Source organism: Macrobrachium nipponense, chromosome 31, assembly GCF_015104395.2.
Source record: "Macrobrachium nipponense isolate FS-2020 chromosome 31, ASM1510439v2, whole genome shotgun sequence".
NCBI lineage: Eukaryota > Metazoa > Arthropoda > Malacostraca > Decapoda > Palaemonidae > Macrobrachium > Macrobrachium nipponense.
In genome coordinates, this window is record NC_061093.1 from 45,381,217 (window position 1) to 45,401,216 (window position 20,000).

Here is a 20,000-nt window from a genome sequence, read left to right on the forward strand (position 1 = left end):
TCGCATCTGGCATCACACTGAACAACCTCGCAAAATTTGCGTTAACTTTTCCAACGTTCAATTTGGTATACAATTATGTTTGTTTGTTTGATTGTTTATATGGTGTTTATTCAGCAACGGGACCAACGGCTTTACGTGACTTCCGAACCACGTCGAGAGTGAACTTCCATCACCAGAAATACACATCTCTCACTCCTCAATGGAATGGACGAGAATCGAACCCGCGACCACCGAGGTGAGAAGCAAACACCAAACCAAACACGCCACTGAGGCGCTTATACAATTATGTAGTAACTACTATTTGCAACATTAATTTTATAACGCAGGTTAAGCAATATATATTAGTCTGTGGTATGTGCTATTAAATCACAGAAAGAATCTTTTGACTACATAAGAGGAACAGCCAACAGTACCCTGAGTTGACTTTGTTTCTTTAGTATTACTTAAGGTAATGCTCTCAAGAACTTGACTGTAAATCGCCCCCGCCCCTCTTCGTTACATCTACTTATCATGGATCAGGAGGAATGCCCAGTTTGATCTGTCCTTCGTACCATTCACTTCTATCATAAAAATTTTCCGACCTTCTTCTGTACGTCATGTCATTCGATTCCTTTTTTACAGTGGCAAGCATAACTTATGCTGGTCATAGTGTCTAGAACAAGGATAAAAAAACCTACCCAAGATTTTTTTGTCGCTTCTCTTTAATTAATCATACCTATTAACTGTTACTTATATATGTTCCTAGATATCATCACTTCAGAGAAACAAAATAAAAAATAATATAAATTGCATTCCTTCAACTTCGTAAACTCTACTATATTTCAGACACCACATACACTATTCTTGTTCAATTAACCTGACCATCTTTGACCCAAACTATTTCAAAAGATCCTTAGCCTTCAGAACCTATCACTTTCGTACACTGTGCCTCTGATTTCCGATCTTTTAACAGAATGTCAACTTACTTCTACAAAACACCTCGACACTCTATTTAATTGTCTAAAAAAAGCTAACCTCTCTCTCAAAAATACCTATTGATGAATACGTTGTCAAAACTCTTAAAGAACACCTCTATGAAGCTCAGTCTTTCAATGCGACCTGTAGTACCCAAAACCAGCGAGAAATCCACTGAAAACTCTCTTTAGGCAAAGGCATTAGTATCTCATCTCCGAAACTACGCACCTTCGACACACCCAGACGCAATCCCTCTTTGCCCTTTCCGTCTTGCAATTCCTGTCTTCGCCCCGACTTGCTTTTTCTTAATACATCCACAATTACGAATTTCTTCTCACCTTTACCAGCGTGATGTATATTCCAAATGCATAGCCAAATGCTCTTTCGTCAGAGACTAATCTTAGACCATTAAAGGGTATGAGACTAGAAACCCCTGGCCAGTGGCTATCAGGTCTTACATTTCATACAATTTTTTCAAAGCTAACACCTTCATAAATGAAGACAAAGAGAAAACGCTAGCAATATGTGAGATTACATAGCAAAAGATGCACACACAATCACACTATATACATATATATATACATACATACACACACACACACACACATATATATATATATATATATATATATATATATATATATATATATATAATATATATAGAGAGAGAGAGAGAGAGAGAGAGAGAGAGAGAGAGAGAGAGAGAGAGATTATCACAAAACGTTTCCTTAGAAACGTTTATCCATTATCAAAAAGGATGTAGGGCATAAAATAAGATCTCAGCTATACTTAGTTATAAAGAAGCAACATTACCTATTTGCTAAGCATGCGCGAACTTTGGCTGGAGCGGTATCTCCATATTTCTAACAAATAAAATTAAATATGTACAAAAAAATATAATGTTGAACTGATAAAAAAAACACAAATACTGTAGCGTCAAACGTGGGACACGTAACAAGAAATAAATAATCAGTTCAACAATAGTATAGTCATGATGACAAGGATAACAATTTTACCATCCAGGAGTGGAATATGGGTGAATTGTGCAGTTTGTGTAAGGCGATCTACGTACTACCAATCAAAACTTCTCGGCTCGGCAGCTGCATAGCGTGAGTGAAATTTTATTTTTCTTCCCGGCTGCATTACATGAAAAAAAAATTTTTTTTTTTTATAATGATAATAAATGGTATGGCATTAAAGCAAGTTCAAATGTGGGGCCTTAGCATACGAGTTCTGCCATGACTGAATGCCTCTAAATATAACGCCTTCATTCATCTCCTGTGCCTGGCGGTTCACTCTTTAAATGGAGGAATTCTAAGAAAAAGGTGGCTAAAGGAAAGCAGATTTCAATTTTTTCGCGAACGCTCAACTGCACCGCGAAATAACGACGACTCGTGTGGTATTGAGCCTTTTGAAGCCCTTTAAAGCAGCAAGCCATCATAACCGATAAAAAGTGAGTTTTAAGGATATTTCATGATAATATACCTCAGGATAAACTCAACCTTGACCTCGGAATATTCGACGAATTAGTTGGTAAAGCGATCATTTGGTTCTTCTGTACTTCATCAACAAACTGCGTGCAGCGCGAAAAGGAAGACTAAGAAAAAATCGTTCAAGAACGGTAAACATGCATTTTATGAAATCCCTTTCTTGCTTTGACACGAAAAGCACTTGAATACACACTGGGAAATGCGTAAGAAGGCTAAACAAAAGCTTTCCATCCCAAGCTTTACACAGATATCCGGCCGTTGCATTTTTACTTCGCTCATCTAAAATACAAAAAAATATTATTTTGCCCTGCAAGAAAATAACTTAACATGAAATATTAAACATAATATGGCTGGAAGCTGCTGAGAAATTCTTAAAGACATGTATTATATGCAAAAATGATAGTATCTAAAAGAAGTTACACAATACTTCCCCTTTAAAAAGAAGTTTCCAGTATTCCCAAGTAAACAAACTTCGGAAATCGATTTTAAAAAATTCAACATACAACGGATTGCTCTCTCTCTCTCTCTCTCTCTCTCCTAGACATTGTAATCCATACTATATTTTGGATCAAAATGCAAAGTAAAACCAAATTTTCATGGAATCATCATACACTATGTTACTGCAACAAATCTTTACGTAATGCATACAAATACAGAAATTAACAACCGTTGCAGTGGCCGGAATAAAAGTATGCTAAATAGCTAAAATTAACACTATTGCACACGAACGCCTCTACATTTTGTTTATGAAGGTTCATACGGGGCACTGGATCCAAAGCGGTCTTCACTCTTCATACGAGATCCGGGCAACAAGTAAATTTAACAGGTTGGATTACTCCCACTGTCATGAGATGGATTTGTCGTTTCGATACAACTGAAGTAGTTTCGATGTACCTATAAAGACTATTCCATACACAATTAAGTCGTTTCGATAAGAACTGTTTAAAGACTAAAATTTTATTCCTTCCATCATTCGTAACCTTTCCATTAGAGCCACTTATGATCACAAGCATTCATCACTACGTACAGAGTTATAATTGTTTCTTATAGGTACAAATTTTTGCGCAAATCAGATACATAACTCCCTTCCCCCATCCAGGATAAGGACACATATTTGTACAGAACAAAACTTTATAAAAAGGTCACTCCATATCAAATAAAACCAATAAAAATTAGAGTTCGCAAACATTCCTAAATCTGATAAGCAAATAGAAAAACACGGACGAAAGAGAATAGTATCTTTAGAGTATAAACAAAGTATGTATATATATATATATATATATATATATATATATATATATATATATATATATATATATATATATATATAGTACATGTATATTTAATCCACACTTATCTTTTTACTGCTCTCTGTTCATTTCGCTAAGATGTGATCCATGCAACAATCACGGTGAGTGAACCCTAAGTTCAGGCGAAATTCAAAAGTCAAGTCACCTTGACATACCCGATCCCTCACTTTATCTTGAAACGTCTGTAGTCAATTCTTTACTGTTTTCAAAAATATTTGTATTTTCTGTAATGGAAACATAAATTACCTTATATCGATCCAATAATTCAAAGGACAATCCAATAATACAAAAGGGAAGCATGTGCAAATAGTTGCATAATTGCATCGAATTCACTGGTTGCGCATCGAATCCACTTCAGGGATGTATGTGACACAAGTGAGGATAAAATAAAAAGACCATTAAACAAAACTGATCGTGTACATTGTGACGTGTAAAAAACAAAATGATCTTGCATTTAATCCAACAATTACCCAATAAGCCCCGAACAATACCTATCTCGCCATGAAAGTGACCTCTCCAATCATCATAAAAGTCAATGATCCGCTCGGGATACTGAACGCAAAACCTCCCTGGATTACATGGCTATTGAATGTTCATTATTTCAATTTAGCATTCGAGGGCAAAGCTCCACTAGGAAGGGTGGTGACCATACAGAGGATTACCGAGGGTGCTTAAGGGAGGATATTGGACGGCCATTACCTTCAAGGTGGACTTCAGTAATGATGAAAGAAGAACCACCCGTTTGCCCATTAGCATATCTCAAAGCGTTTGATGGTAATAACGCTGATGAACTGCTTTGGTCCTTTTATAACACTTCAATTATCAACTGAACGTGACCACAGTTTAATCTGGGATAAATGATACCGTTGCGTCACTGCTTAATATATATATATATATATATATATATATATATATATATATATTATATATATATATATATGTGTGTGTGTGTGTGTGTGTGTGTGTGTATGTATATACTGTTTGTATGTATTTATGCGTGTAGATGTATGTGTATATATGTATGTAGGTAACGTATACTCTCTCAAACTAAACTCTAAAAGAAAATGAAAGCAATTACCACACTTTATTCCCCAAAGAATCCACAGAATTGCAACGATTCTCCAAAAGGTGTCGCAATTGTTCTGGTAACATGAACGTATGAGGCTACGGCATACCAACCCTTATACGGCCATAAGTGAGAAATCTGAAGAATTTATTACCAGTTATATAGTGCAATACGTTCACCAGACAAGAAGAATTTTCCCGCCAACTATCGAGAAGTCGTCTCTTAGCACCATTTATTTGTTAAGTTATAATACATATAAACTGCACTGAAATTAAAAAGTACCAATTGTATGTGACCGTTTCATTATAATGAAAATTATCAAGGTTTCGCGAATTCTTTGCCACAGTTTAAAATGTGACGGTATATTTTTTACCTAGATTCAGTATTCCCCCAAACTCGATACCGTTTCATAACCTATTCAACTTCAAAATTTCAGCATGTGTAATTTCCTTATTACACTCCATGTTCACTTCCACAACGCTCTCAACCTTATAAAACGTCTTAAGCCATTCATATCAGATCCCTTCTATCCTCCTCATTCAAAAAAAAAAAATTTTCAAAATACTCGTCATGGATACAGAACTTAAGTCTCGTTTACCTTTTCTGCCATAGTTGTAATACTTGCCCTCATCTAGCCCACAATATCCACAAACACTCCCTTCTGTCCCTATTACCTCAATAAGGAAATTTTAGACACCTAATCTTCTACCAGCTCCATGTCTTTAATTCCAACTCACAGTTCACCCATTTCTCCCTCCATGCTCTTCTCACATCCTTCTTATCAAACTTATTCGTTTTGATTAAATTTACATCCACATTTTAGCGTCATTTTCTCACACTTATATCTGTCTAAACCCAAGTTTCATCCAAACTAAACTCAATTATACCTCCCCTTTAAGTACATCATGCCCTCATAAACATTCTTCTTACGGTATCATAAGCTTCTAACAATGAAAGTTCCGTCCAAACACATTTCCATTTACTCCAGTAGCCGTATACCTACCAACAATGCCATCTTTTTCTCTTCCCCCTGCCTTTGCATTTAAATCACAAAGCACTACCAACCTTTCACATTTTCTAAACTCACCCAGGCACAGAACGCACCCACTCTCTCTCTCTCTCTCTCTCTCTCTCTCTTCTCTCTCTCTCTCTCTCTCTCTCAAAATGATCCTCTTTCACTCCCATTCACTGCCACCCCTGGATCATTAAATTCACTATTACGGATATTTCACCTGCCACAATCAAGTCTTTCCAATAAAACCCTTCAACTAACACATTTGTTCTCTTTCGCCTGTCCAAAGTCTTCCTAATAATACGAGCTCCACATCATTTGCCTAGCACTATACCTTTCAGCTACCCTAGACGCTATCTCTTTGTCCTTTGCATTTGCTTGCTTTCGACAAGTAACAAACAAATCCTAGAATGGTATGTATGTTATATATATATATATATAATTATTATATATATATTATATATATATATATATATATTTATATATGTATATATATATATGATATATATATATATATATATATATATATATATATAATATGATATATATATATATATATACATACATATTAATATATAGTATATATAATAATACATACTATCTAGTATAGCACGGAGGAACACGTTCTTGAGAATTTGTCCCGGTTTTCACTCACCTTAGCTGTGGATTCTTTTGTGATATATATAAGATATAGTTATATAGAATTATATATATTATATATGATATATATTATTATTATATAAATTATTATATTATATATTAATATATGTATATATATAGAATATAATATTTTCAATAGATATATATTATTATATAATATATATTATATATATATATATAAGAAAGAGAGAGAGAGAGATACAAATCCAAATACTACCTATATGTTAGTGGCTAGCGTAAGTGAGGGATAAACATTTAGATAGATTAGTTTCAATGATTTACAACCAAGAATCTATTTTAAGGGGAAATATTTAGTCATAATGTCAGCAACGTTTAAAAGCGAAGTAAAATTTTACCATAATTTCAGAAGAGGAACGAGGGATCTTAGCTGGAAGCTCTACAATGGGATTTGAAAACATTTACCAAACAGGTTTCAAATTTTTGAAAAGTTTTGAGGCAAGGATCTGCACCTCCCAACCGCTCTGACTTTAGGAAAAATTACTACTTTCTCCTGAATACGTAAACCGTCACCGCCCCCCCCACCACCCCCCCCAACAACAAAAAAATCCATATTTGTCATATTATAGTTTCCAAGAAAATAGACATTATATTCTTCATATCCCCTCATCATTTCTCAAAAAGACCTATTGCATGATCGACCAGATGACTGTAACAGAAGAAAACTAGAGCATTACAGTATTTATCACACCAAGATTCATGATTTTTACCATTACAAGTGAGAGAAAAGAATATTCTTGTGGTAAACATTCCCACCTACATCCGAAAATGGCCTTCATAGTTTACAGATTAATAAACTCTTTTCCAAGAACTATTGCTTTTGGTTATATAATCAATGCGTGATTAAAATATAAAAATTACCATAAAAGAAATCCATTGCCTAAACAGCAACCGGCAAACATTTTTTTCGGCATCCAGGGACTGATAGCAGCAGCGTCTGAATAACAAATAATTGCAATGAAATTAATACTATCAACCACAGTACATGCATCTACACTGTGCCCTTACCAATATGAACAACACTATTCAAAAACAGACATAGCAATAGCGTTCTCCAATATCTGGTAAAAAGCACATCAATACGTCAACAAAGTTGGTTTCGTTTTGTTTGTATGGTGTTTTTACGTTGCATGGAACCAGTGGGACCAACAGCTTTACGTGACTTCCGAACCACGTCGAGAGTGAACTTTTATCACCAGAAATACACATCTCTCACACCTCAATGGAATGCTTGAGCAGAGCATCGAACTAGCGTCCACCGAGGTGGTACGCCAACATCATACCGACCACGCCGCTGAGACGCTTTCAAGTTGGGCTATTGCACAGTTTCTATTTTGTTAATTAAAGTTCACGAAGACAATACACAATACATTATTTTTTCGAAGTTAAAATGGTAATTAACTGAAGAAATAAATGGAAGCCCAGACTCTCAGTACCTTAAAAACGGCAACTTTGGGCTCAAAAGAAACCATCATACAAAAAGCCATTTGCAGCAGCACTAAGCTCGTAACCTGTAATCTATTCTACTAACGCAATGCGGCATAGGCGCATGCAATTCATTCATTAAATTTATAAGTAGCATGAGAGCCACTGACACGAAAACCCAACACTGAGCCCTCCCTGTCTCACTCTGTATGAGAGAGAGAGAGAGAGAGAGAGAGAGAGAGAGAGAGAGAGAGAGAGAGAGAGAGAGAGAGTAACTACACATACCTGTCACCGTGAGTTCGCTCTCACCAAAAAACGGATATTTAAGAGTAATTAAGAATCTATTAGCAATCCTGACTTCGAACTCTGGTCAATCTTTACTCCATCGGTAAAACCTCCAACCTGAAAAAGCTATGATCCAATCGATAGAGAACAGTGTAAAGGTTCCCAAAGTTGTCTGATCTGTCCCTTCGGCAGACAGCAACGTTCACCTCCACTAGCGTAATATGTTGTACGATGAATGATGAAAGCGACACACCTTCTATTGCAAATTTCAGCTAATCACGGATTGCCCCCCACAAAAAGCAGCTTAATGTTTCGTAGATATTATCGTCGGTGTAATACATGCCTCTAAAACATTTCGAATTTTCAGTCTTATGAGTGACTGTTTCAAAGTGAGGTGGTGTGTTCCCATTAGATTCACATGTGAAAGTTCTGTTTTTTTTTTCCGTCAAACAAGACTTACTAGAGAACTTAACTGTACAAGGACAAAACTAGCCGATTCATCACGAATCTCTAACGGACATCGAAAAAGCACGCTAAACATAACGTTTCTCAGGCACTATTTCAGTTATGTTCTAATATCCGTTTTAGTTGCCGGCACCTCGGATCGTCTGCGATTCCAAAACAAAAAGCTAGAGAAAATATCACAACTTTAAGGATTACTTTCGAAAGATACTATCCACAGGACCACAATGAGAGGATAAGCTACAGACGTATTGAAAAATGGCATTTCTTTGGAAGACATGCTATTAAATTATTAGGCACGACCAAACTACAACACACTTAATAAAAGGGTACATACTGAACTGCTACGCCGATAACATAGAAGGAATATATGGAACAAGCTGCAGTAAGGTAAAAAGAGAAGAACATTAAAAATGAATGTCAATGCTGTTACTGGCGAAGGAACATTGAAACATACAGCAGCACTGATAGCAAAGAGGGAACTTTGTAAACAAGCTGCAATACTGATAAAAGATTGGCAACGCTGAAATAAACTGCAACACTGACAGCAGAAAGGGAAATTTAGAGCGTGGCTCGTTCACCTTACAAAGAAACAACTGCAGCGGAATGCAGTCGACTTGATAACGGAGAAATAACCAAATGGTTCAGTGATCTTTCTCTATCAGTTAAACAAATACTGTCATAACAAAATAATACAATTTTCTCTACCTTTCTGCCAATTTAACGACAAGTCGCCATCATGCACACTAATCATTTGAAATTAACACTATGGACAAGATTTAGTGTCTTTCACTAAAAGTTGCTTTTGAGTCCTCGTTAAATCCCATCATTATCAAGTGCCTCTTTCATTCTAGGATCATTCAGAGAATAAAAAGCTGGAATATTTGGACCACAGAATCTCGTTAAACTATTGGCATGTTAATTGTTTTTACAATATAAAAAAAATCATATATTAAACATAATTTGATTTATACATTAGCTGCCAATATACACAGAAAAGTTCTCTTCAAATACAAAAGTATAAGAATAGAATATAGTCAACAGAGGTCGCGTGTTCATGAAGGTCAGTGTTCTAGAATATACGTACTCACGCATACATACATAAAAGTTTAATCTGATCTCTGGCAAAGTAACAAAGAGAGCTTTAAAGAGTAACTTACACTTTTAATGCTTGTTACTCAAATATTCATAAAAATACAGAGCAAAACTAAATTGAAAGTGTGATGCATCAACAAGCAAATGATTATAAAAAGATGAAACTTTAAAAATGTGAAATTAAAATAAAGCTAACACTTGACTACAACTAATACTAAGCATTATATATATCATCATGAAAATTCTCCATATCTCTGAGCAACAGGAACGCACACAATATAATTTTTTTACATAATCACATGCCGATGGATGTAACGATAACTCAAACTGAAAGACTTGAATGCATGTCCATAAAAAATTCTCAAACTTGTGTCGCAAGGAACATTTTCAAGTAATTTGAAAAGCAAAGCCTTTTCCCTTCCTACCTCAGAGAATAATCACGAAGGTGAATGCCTAAAAGAATTACCGGGTGCGTGGACCAGTTGTTAAACTGAGCTGGCTTTATGCCAGCAGGGGCTCTTCCTCTAATGAAAACCACGTGACCGTAGAAACAGGCTTGGGAACATTTTCAAGTCCTGGAGGACGGTCTTACGAATGCCGTGTTTTTTGCTACCGATGGATTTCGATTCCGTAATATTATATTATATATATTCATCGCCAGTCTCCAATTACCTAAAAGTTATTTGGACCATTTACTAATCTTAAAAAATCTTAATGGCGTATCTTGTCAGAATTTGTGAACATCATTTGATAGCATTTTATAAGGGCCTTTGGGCGTAAGGTAGATAACGAATAACCTCCACGCAACGCAGTTCCGGGAAGCGTTGAAGTAAAAGGCCTAAAACATGTGAAAATCTAAGATCACGTAATTTCTAGACATTAATCAAAATGAACTCTCGATACGAGAAATGAAATCACAGCCCTAACGTCTTTAATAACATTCAACATTTGCGTCCGCTCTTAAAATGTGTTATAGTAAAATGGAAAAATACCTGCTGTTCCGTCTGTTCCGTGTTAGAGGCGGCCCACGACATGTCACCCAGAATTCCTCTCTAGACGTAGTCTACACGATCACTTCCCAACAAATTACGAAGTGACGCACTCCAGGCGTGTCGACTAAGTTAATACGACTGTAAACCCCAAGTGCGTTATTTCCTAAGTAGATTATCGAAGCGCTAACCTATCTTTACCGTAGGAATAATGTAAGAGTAGCTTGTAGATATCCCGTCCAGGGAAATAATCGCATAATAAACGGTTCATCACGATAATTTGTTAAAGACGTATGAAACTGGAGCAACTACCATCGATTCATACCTAATACTCACAATAGAGAAGGAATGAAAGGTTTAAAACCTGGATTTAGAACCTTATCCAAGACTTCCTGAAAATTACGAAGTAAACTGAATGAATGATGACAATTGGACATGTCCTTGATGTATTCAAATAAAATAAACAGCAGTTTTAAGAGACACCTATGACAAATCTTACGATAGAATTTTAACTGGAATGTAAAGATGTATAACGCCACAGTGGGAAAGTATTGCATATTTCCACAACAATTTAGCAGCTATATTCGCTAATACAAAATCATACACGCGGTCATATTCATTTAATGATATTAATCATGAATTACTCATAATTACCAAATGAGATCATTAACATTATAATGCTGCGCTAATAAATTCGCTTCATACTATTTGCAGGTATGAAAATGCGGCTAACCTATAAACGATGGAGGAGGAGAAATAGCATATTTATAGTGAAATGCAGCTGGCACAAACCGTGCAAAAAATTTGCCCCAATTCCACGAGAGGAAATATATAAATTGAGAGTGAACAGATGCGAGCAACCTTCATCAAAGTAAAAGGTAATTAAGTGAAAAACACGGTCCTTGGGCCTAAAAAAAAAAAATTATTCATTCCGCCTTTAACGAAATGTCTCAAAGGGAGTCGTGAATTATCATAAAAGAATTCAGGAAATTGTCCGAATGACAGCTAATACATTAATAGCGTTCTGACCTTGAATTTATATATATATATATATATATATATATATATATATATATATATATATATATATATATATATATATATATATATATATATATATATATATATATATATATATATATATATGAGTACTTCACTTTTCATTTGTACATAATAATGTGATGTACATTCATATAATAAGGAAAGTAATAGTCCTAATGTGACTCGTCCCACAATACGAGATGGAATCATACCTAATATGAGCCAAATCCTTGCTTTAATTTTTGTATTTTTTCTTTTTGCTCCAAGTGAGGGGGAAGTACATGATATATCACTTAGCTCATTCAAAAGTTCTCGCTTACCTAAGCCCTTGCCACACGAAGCTGGACTTTAATCATCGCAAAGACTCGTAGTTTCTCATCCTGAAAGTTTCACTTAATGTTTCATTCACATAGACAAATTTAACATAGAAATCTCTCTCTCTCTCTCTCTCGTCTCTCTCTCTCTCTCTATATATATATATATATAATATATATATATAGTCATATATAATATATATATTATTTATATATCATATTATATATATATATATATATATAATATTATATATAATAATTATAATCACGATTCGCAGTTGCTCATTCTAAAATTTCGCTGTATAGTTTATTCACATTCACTACACAAATGCACGGTAGAAATAAATATCTCTTTACATAAATACACAAACACACGCACACACACACATATATATATATAATATATATATATATAATATATGATATATATATACATAAATTTGTGTATGTGCGTATTTGTTTATATAAAAATATCTGACAACAGTATCAGTATCAGTAGAAATTAGAAAACGGGAAAGGAAAAATATAGAGGGAACTAAGTTGTCTAGTTGTTTTCAAGGGCAAATTACATTCACATGTAAATATTACTTAAATACATAATATAAAAAAATAAAAGATGAAAAGTTTTAAGCAAACTAAAATATTTTGCATGGAATCGCCTAACCATATGAAGACAGAACTAAAGAAAGCTTAGAATTACTTCCTCATTAAGTGCCAAACTGGACACAAATGTACAAGAATACACTAAAATATACCAAACTGAAATGAAATTGATCAATAACAAAATAAAAATAAACCAAACTGTACTAACCTGAAATGTAACGCATCAATAACGAAATGAAATGTTAAAATTTAATCAATTAATACATGAATATTGCTGACCGCATCAAAAGTAATTTGCCATTTTCGTTTATTGATCGTGTTCGCTCTACTCTTCTTTCACTCTACCGTGGTTCTTCCCAGCCATGGTATCGGCTACGGAGCTGTACATTTCGTCGTTATTCACCATCGACTGCATGATGGATGACTCATGCCTTAGAATTAAAAATATATACTTTTTTGTTCTTTATTTCATGTCGGCTTTGAATATTTTCAACCTGGGCTACATAAGCCAGACCCCAATTTATTTTAAGTCCTACGTTTTAAAACTACTGATAAATATTAAAGCAAAAGCCCTGGAGGTTGGATAAACGAGGGCTGTAGCTGGGAATAGGGAGGAATGTGTGAGGGCGTTTTTAATTTTTTTTTTTTTTTTTTTTTTTTTTTTTTTTTGGGGGGGGGGGCGTTCAAGTTTGCAGGGAGGCAAATTGGAGAAGTTCGAGCAGAGGTGTGAGAGCACCCCCGTTGACCCTCATTTGAATTTATTTATATATTAAAAAAATCTAAGCACGTAATAAACTTTCCTGATATCCCTCCATAAATATAATTGTCTTCCTCCAGTTCTCTTTCTTTATTTCCTTAGTTTGAAATATAATCAATACATTTTCCTGTTGTCTACACATCACTTTCTGTTGTGATAAACTTCTACCATTATTTTATATTTTTAGATCAATAACTATTCGTTCATTTCGATCACTATTTTAGGTTCAATTCAAGACTCATTCGATACTGGTTGGTCCATTTTCGTATAATATTGATCCGCTGCGTTAAAGTTCGATTTATTTCGGTAATGGGACAAAGTCAATGATTCCTGCTTCTGTTCAATCTTCCAAGTCTATCACAGAACTCTCCGATATTATGTCTCCTACATTCCTCAAAAACAACGTCGCTATACAACTATCGAAATAATTTCAAATCCATTCAACTCCACAATCACTAGTTAAAAGGAAAAAACAATGACTACTTTGGGAATACGTAATGTGTAATTCAGTTTGGTAATCCCGCAACCCTCTATCTAACCTATATTAGCAGCAATCCTCTACCTACCCTATACACCAAAAGCTACAAAACTGATCTGATAGCATCAAAGAGATTTTCTTTGTCCTCGTTTACTTTCTATAGTGGCGAATAAGATCATTTCAGGCTAAATCAGGATAGCAAAACTATACAGCCTGAATACTGATACACTACCCGGAGCAAGATTATACGTCATCGAGTCGCTAGTATGCAATCTTTCTTTGACCGTCTTATCTTGGCGAATTTCCACAATATTAAACACAATATTTTCTCCAAAAATACATACCTACCGCATTTTTTAATAAAGTGATTCGCGAAGTCAGTATTGCTCCAAATTTTTTATTTGTAAATTGCAACCCATTTACAGAACTAAAATCAAGACCATAAAGCCGCACTTCTGCTGAAATTTCTATTACCGAAAGCGTTATGAGAGAGAATGAATTAAAGTACACGAAAAGTTCAACACCACACCCGCTTATACACTAAGAAAGTTTAGGGGAAAAAATTGAACTTTCCTTTTATAACTTCATCAGTTCTTGAGTTGATCTTGAGTAAACACCGGATTAGGTAAAGTTAAAATTTCGCTTATTTTTTCAGAACATTCTTATTTACCTACTTATCTTCCCATTGTCTAGGTTAAATTTAACGTGCATTAGCATCTACCCTGACCAAGAAACGAACCTATGGTTATTTTGGGGATGTTACATGGGTGACAATCATATGTAAAATTTAATGATCCTATCTCTCTCTCACACCACACACACATATATGCATATACTATGTATACGTGTGTGTAGATACACACACATATATATATATATATATATATATATGTGTGTGTGTGTTGTGTGTGTGTGTGTGTGTGTGTGTGTGAGTAGGCTTATATGCCGTATGTGTGCGCGTATATGTAAGTATGTACTCATGTATATAAATATATTTGAACATAATTTGTAAGCGCTACAAATCTCGTAGCAAAGACTCGAAAAGTAACTTCATCCACTCAGCCATACTATGCAGCAACTTACTATACTCTGTTTTTTTTTCCATCTGTCCACCCTCCTGTGGTGTTTGCGTATGGTAACACTGCGTCCCGGGCTTTAGATAGTTACGCTATGTGTAAGTTTTAGGTAAATAAAAGGATATCTGGGTGTACATTTGCAACTGAAAAGTAAATTTACTGTATGCGAATTGCACCGTAAATATTCGAAATAGGATATTATTATAATTGTTGAATGTAACTATCTGAAGCCCGGGACGCAGTGTTACCATACGCAAACACCACAGGCGGGTGGACATATGGAAAAAAACCGAGTAAAGGTAACCTAGTTTAAACCCGAATTCTGGTCGGGGTACGAGTTACCAAGAGCGCAAGTCATAAACAATTCCCTTTGGGTGCAAGTTATTTCCAAGGTAAAATGAACTCAATATTAGCGAATTATCCACGGATTAGGGATTAATAATTGAGTGTTCATACACGCGCGCCATCACCACATACATACATACATAATACATATATATATATATATATATATATATATATATATATATATATATATATAATATATATATATATATATACATACTCAATCTTCCACTACGGAACGTTCGTTGAATTCAAATCGCACACATTAGTTGATATATAGAGCGAGGTGGGGGGGGGGGGGGGGGGGGGGGGGGGGGGGGGGGGGGGGGGGGGGGGGGGGAGGGAGCCTCCGGTTGCAGCGTGGTGCGTGTTCATGTCATTCCGTGACCAGAGTACTTAATATTTCACCGGCTTTGGCAAATCTTCCAATCAGAAGCAAAATTCTCCACATGATATATTTAAGCTAACTTAGGTACGCTGAAATGGCAGCCAACCATTGTCCATTGACACAAATCTCATTTATTGCTTTTTGTATATTCTTGGAAGACATTACTTTCCGTTAGCTTCTATGATGAAACTTAAAAAATAAATTAAGATAAAACGATAATAAAGCAAATTGGGATTTCTCAAACGTATCTCTTCTTAGCTTCCTTGTAAGAACACAGTTTAAGTAAAGATTGACGATCTACAAGGATTATTTATTAACAATTATCGGATACGTCCAAACTACAAACTAAAATGCAAATCCATACACTCCAGAATAGTAATACGTTTTCGTTCGATACAGTAACGCTAAACCTCTTCACATGAATACAACATGAGCCAAACCTTCACTACACTGAACCTACATTATCTTTCTGGTCTAGTATTTATCAAGGGTGAATCCTTAGGAGCAAGGCTGAGTTCTTAGGAAAAAATCAACATACATATTTTATGTGGGTACTGTCGTATTGCATTTTTCAATAGTATCTCATTATCAGGAGTAGACACATCACTCTACGGAGAGTACGATTCATATTTCAATACATCCATAACATGCAGGGAATCGAAACACTGAAGATAACAGTGAAATACTAGTATTGCACATATCTAGACACGCAAAGACAAGCTTACAAAACTCTGAAACGTACAGTGTGAGAATAAGTGTTAATACATGCTAATAAAAACTGACAGGAATAGTAAACATTGATATATACCTCAATGTATGTATGGGCGGATTTTTTAAACTTCAATGTAAAATTTGCCTTATCGCTCAGGAATTCCTTAATCTTTCTCTAAATTCAACACAATATGCATGTTTAATATAGCTAAATGGAAAATTACCTTAATTATGAGAGTACGTGCGCCCCTGTCTCAACCATTATCTACATCCACACTACATGCCTATACTCTACTAAAGAAAATCAATGAATGGTGTTGATAAAATCAAAGGTCCACAATATAGCCTCGCTTGCTAATAGCAGCACCGATTAAGGTAATTTTCAGACACATGTGTTATTAAACGCAGGTGCATGAAATGGGCTGCCACGCCTTACTGTGAGTTTCTTTAGTCAAAACATGCTTTTAGTTCCATATAAACATAAACAAAAATTAGGACGGGACTCTTACATCAGTTTTGATGGAAAATATTGATGTGGTTAACATGTTTAAAGAGGATTCTGTTCGATAACTCAAAGTCTAGGTTTACATACCATGGTGCTTATACATCATGACAACAGGAAGTGAAATAACAACAGCAGATCAACTTGGAGTAATCTTCAAGATCATTATCAAAATGCAGTTCAGTCTGAAGGCAAAGCTTAATATGGTACTTAACTACAGTATTAGTGCTTATTTTTGTTAACCTCTTCCTAAAAAGAATGGCGAGGGCAGTTTTATCCACAAACCTGGAAGATCAGGCTAAAACCTCACCTGAACACAAAGGCTACGCACTGCCAAAACCTACTATTGTTCATTAAAACGCCACCAAAAAGAAGGCTACCTATATAAGCCTTTATTCATTTATTCACCTTAATCTTGGTGGACCAGACTCACTTACCCCAAGACCTCTTTATAATGCAATACACTCTAAGGAGATTGTAAGTCAATTACTATTACACCGTTTCCTTTTCTTCCACTTGTTTTTCGAGGGAATAAATTTCTAGGTAGCCGCTGATTGCAAGCTATATGGCATCTGGAAATTTTAGTTACTTAGTTTTCATATTAAACTGAATCAATTTGCGAATAACATGAGAAGCTGCAAATATTAAACACCGCAAAATATAAAAAACTGAAAAATTCGTATGAAATATCGCATAAATAATCTGACTTATCCATTATATACATGAGAGAGAGAGAGAGAGAGAGAGAGAGAGAGAGAGAGAGAGAGAGAGAGAGAGAGAGTGAAAAATTCATATGAAATATCGCATGAATAATCTGACTTATCCATGGTATGAGAGAGAGAGAGATATTCCAAACATTAAATTCTGCAAAATGTTAAGACAATGAAGAAGACTAAAATATTAGAACCTGAAAAAGGCTATAAAATAATAGAAACTGAAAAATTAGTGTGATATATCGCCAAAATAATCTGCCTTGTCCATGAAACTGTAGTGATCTCACTGGAACAACTTACGAGCAGAAAAAAAAAACTCACGTTTTATTCACTGGTAACATCAAACAGTCTATGTAAAATGGCTGAACGATATTTTAGAAGACATCTTCCGTTATTCAATAACTGCAACATACATAGCAATGTTTTTCAAGAAGATTAAGATATATGCCACATATTCTTCGGTGTGAACTTCCTCATTTTATTTAGTTCATCTCACAAAATCTTCCCCCCTTCCCAAGCCTGCCCCCCCCCCCTCTCTCTCTCTCTCTCTCTCTCTCTCTCTCTCTCAGAAACTGTTGGAACAAAATAAATGAAAGGTGACATCTCATGGGAACTAAACTTTTGGCTTCTTCCTCTTCTAACGTGTTCTAGGCTTTCATTTCCGGACACCAGAACACGCAATAGAATCTTAAAAAACTTTTATTTTGTTCCCCGTTGGAACAAAAAAATCCCCTTTTGTAGGAAGTTCACACATTTTCATCATCTTGAAACTAAACATTGGGATGATTTCAAGATGCATTTCAAAAAATTGTATTTATTCTTCACCTATATCTTTGTGACTGCAATCATCTCCATCTAACTATACCTAAACCAACATTAAGTACTGAAAAATAGTAAATATTTAGTAAAATCTTCTTCTACGATATGTATTATTTTCATGTGGGCTAAGGTTAAACATATGTATTTTTACGCTGAATAATAGCTTTATTCCCTAAAAATATTGCTATACTTCAAATAAAGACGGCCATAGAAGTAAGGAATATACAGAAAGAAAAGCAATGACATGACCCTAAGAGGATCTTATGAGGGGCAATGCTAGATCATGAAGAGCTTTTAGTTGTTTCCTTTTAATAACACTACATTACCCATTTCACAATAGCATCAAAACATCTAAATAAGGATACATAACAAATGTTTGGAAAAACGAAGCAATCAAGAGATCATAATTTAATTAGAGTTTCTATGAAGATATACTAAACAACTCACTGAAGAAGTTATAAGGTTTAGCCAACAAAGCATCCACAAATATGATGATAAGAATCAAAACAGGAAAAGCCACAAGCGCAGATTGAGGGTACTGGATATGTATTATTACTCGTAATGCATGTGTTAAAATTTACATACAAAGCTGTCATAGAGTAAAAAGTTGAAAAAGTTTAAAGAGGATAGGATAATAAATGTATAACATAAGTAAAAAAACACACACACGAATAAAGGTACCCGAGAAACTGATCAAACCGAAATTGGAACACAAATGAATACCAAATGGTGGATATGGTGAACAACTAAAAGCTGTCGCATATCTATCTGAACCCCAGATATCTGTCTTAATGCATAAACTTCTATACAAATTCAACGGGCAAAGCTTTATCAACCCTTCAATATTCACATTTGTCTTTAAATTTGAAACTAAATACGATTCATGGTCTCGTTCATTATTCGTAAGCAATGAATTTCTATGAAAACTAAAAAAAATACTCAAATGACACACTGGGCAACTTACTGATACCAGAAAACAGAATACAATAATATCTAATATAATAGACAAAATTGTATACTTACTGGGTCCATCGAAGCGACGTATTATAGTCTCGATGAAGCTATTTTGGGGGGCCACATGGCCCCTTCGGACGGGCATCTTGATAAAGGTTTCGAAAGGTGGTTCGAAGAAAAGGCCCTCTTTCGGGAAACTATGAACTTAATACATGACTGGAAAAATAAAGCCTATTCTTTTCTTCGACACAACTTTTTTTCAGACAAGCACTCCCCCACTGGCCCCTTTGACGCACTTTCAGACAAGCGGTGGGGGCCACAGTCCCCCTACATCCCTTGAGAAACCATACCAAGAAACCTCATCAAATTTTTTGAATGCGTAACAAGTGGTAATGGTTCTCCTTTCCGCCACACTCATCGGTTGTCATTTGGGGTCAAGTCATAACAGGAAACTGTCTCCTGAAATTATTATGATAACACACAGTACAACGGGAACGACAAGGATTCACGCCAGTGATAAATAGGTCCCGGTA

General features: G+C 35.1%; 1 protein-coding gene across 1 annotated transcript in view; it reads right to left on the reverse strand.

The window, feature by feature from the left end:
• LOC135206936 (potassium voltage-gated channel subfamily H member 2-like) overlaps positions 1 to 20,000 on the reverse strand; it is a 1,544,997-nt gene that overhangs the window by 1,516,837 nt on the left and 8,160 nt on the right. The window contains exon 2 of the mRNA XM_064238441.1: positions 19,537 to 20,000. This exon is cut by the window's right edge and continues 224 nt beyond it. Coding sequence (XP_064094511.1) covers positions 19,537 to 19,612 — 76 coding nt within the window. The 5' untranslated portion in view covers positions 19,613 to 20,000. The remainder of the gene's footprint in view (positions 1 to 19,536) is intronic.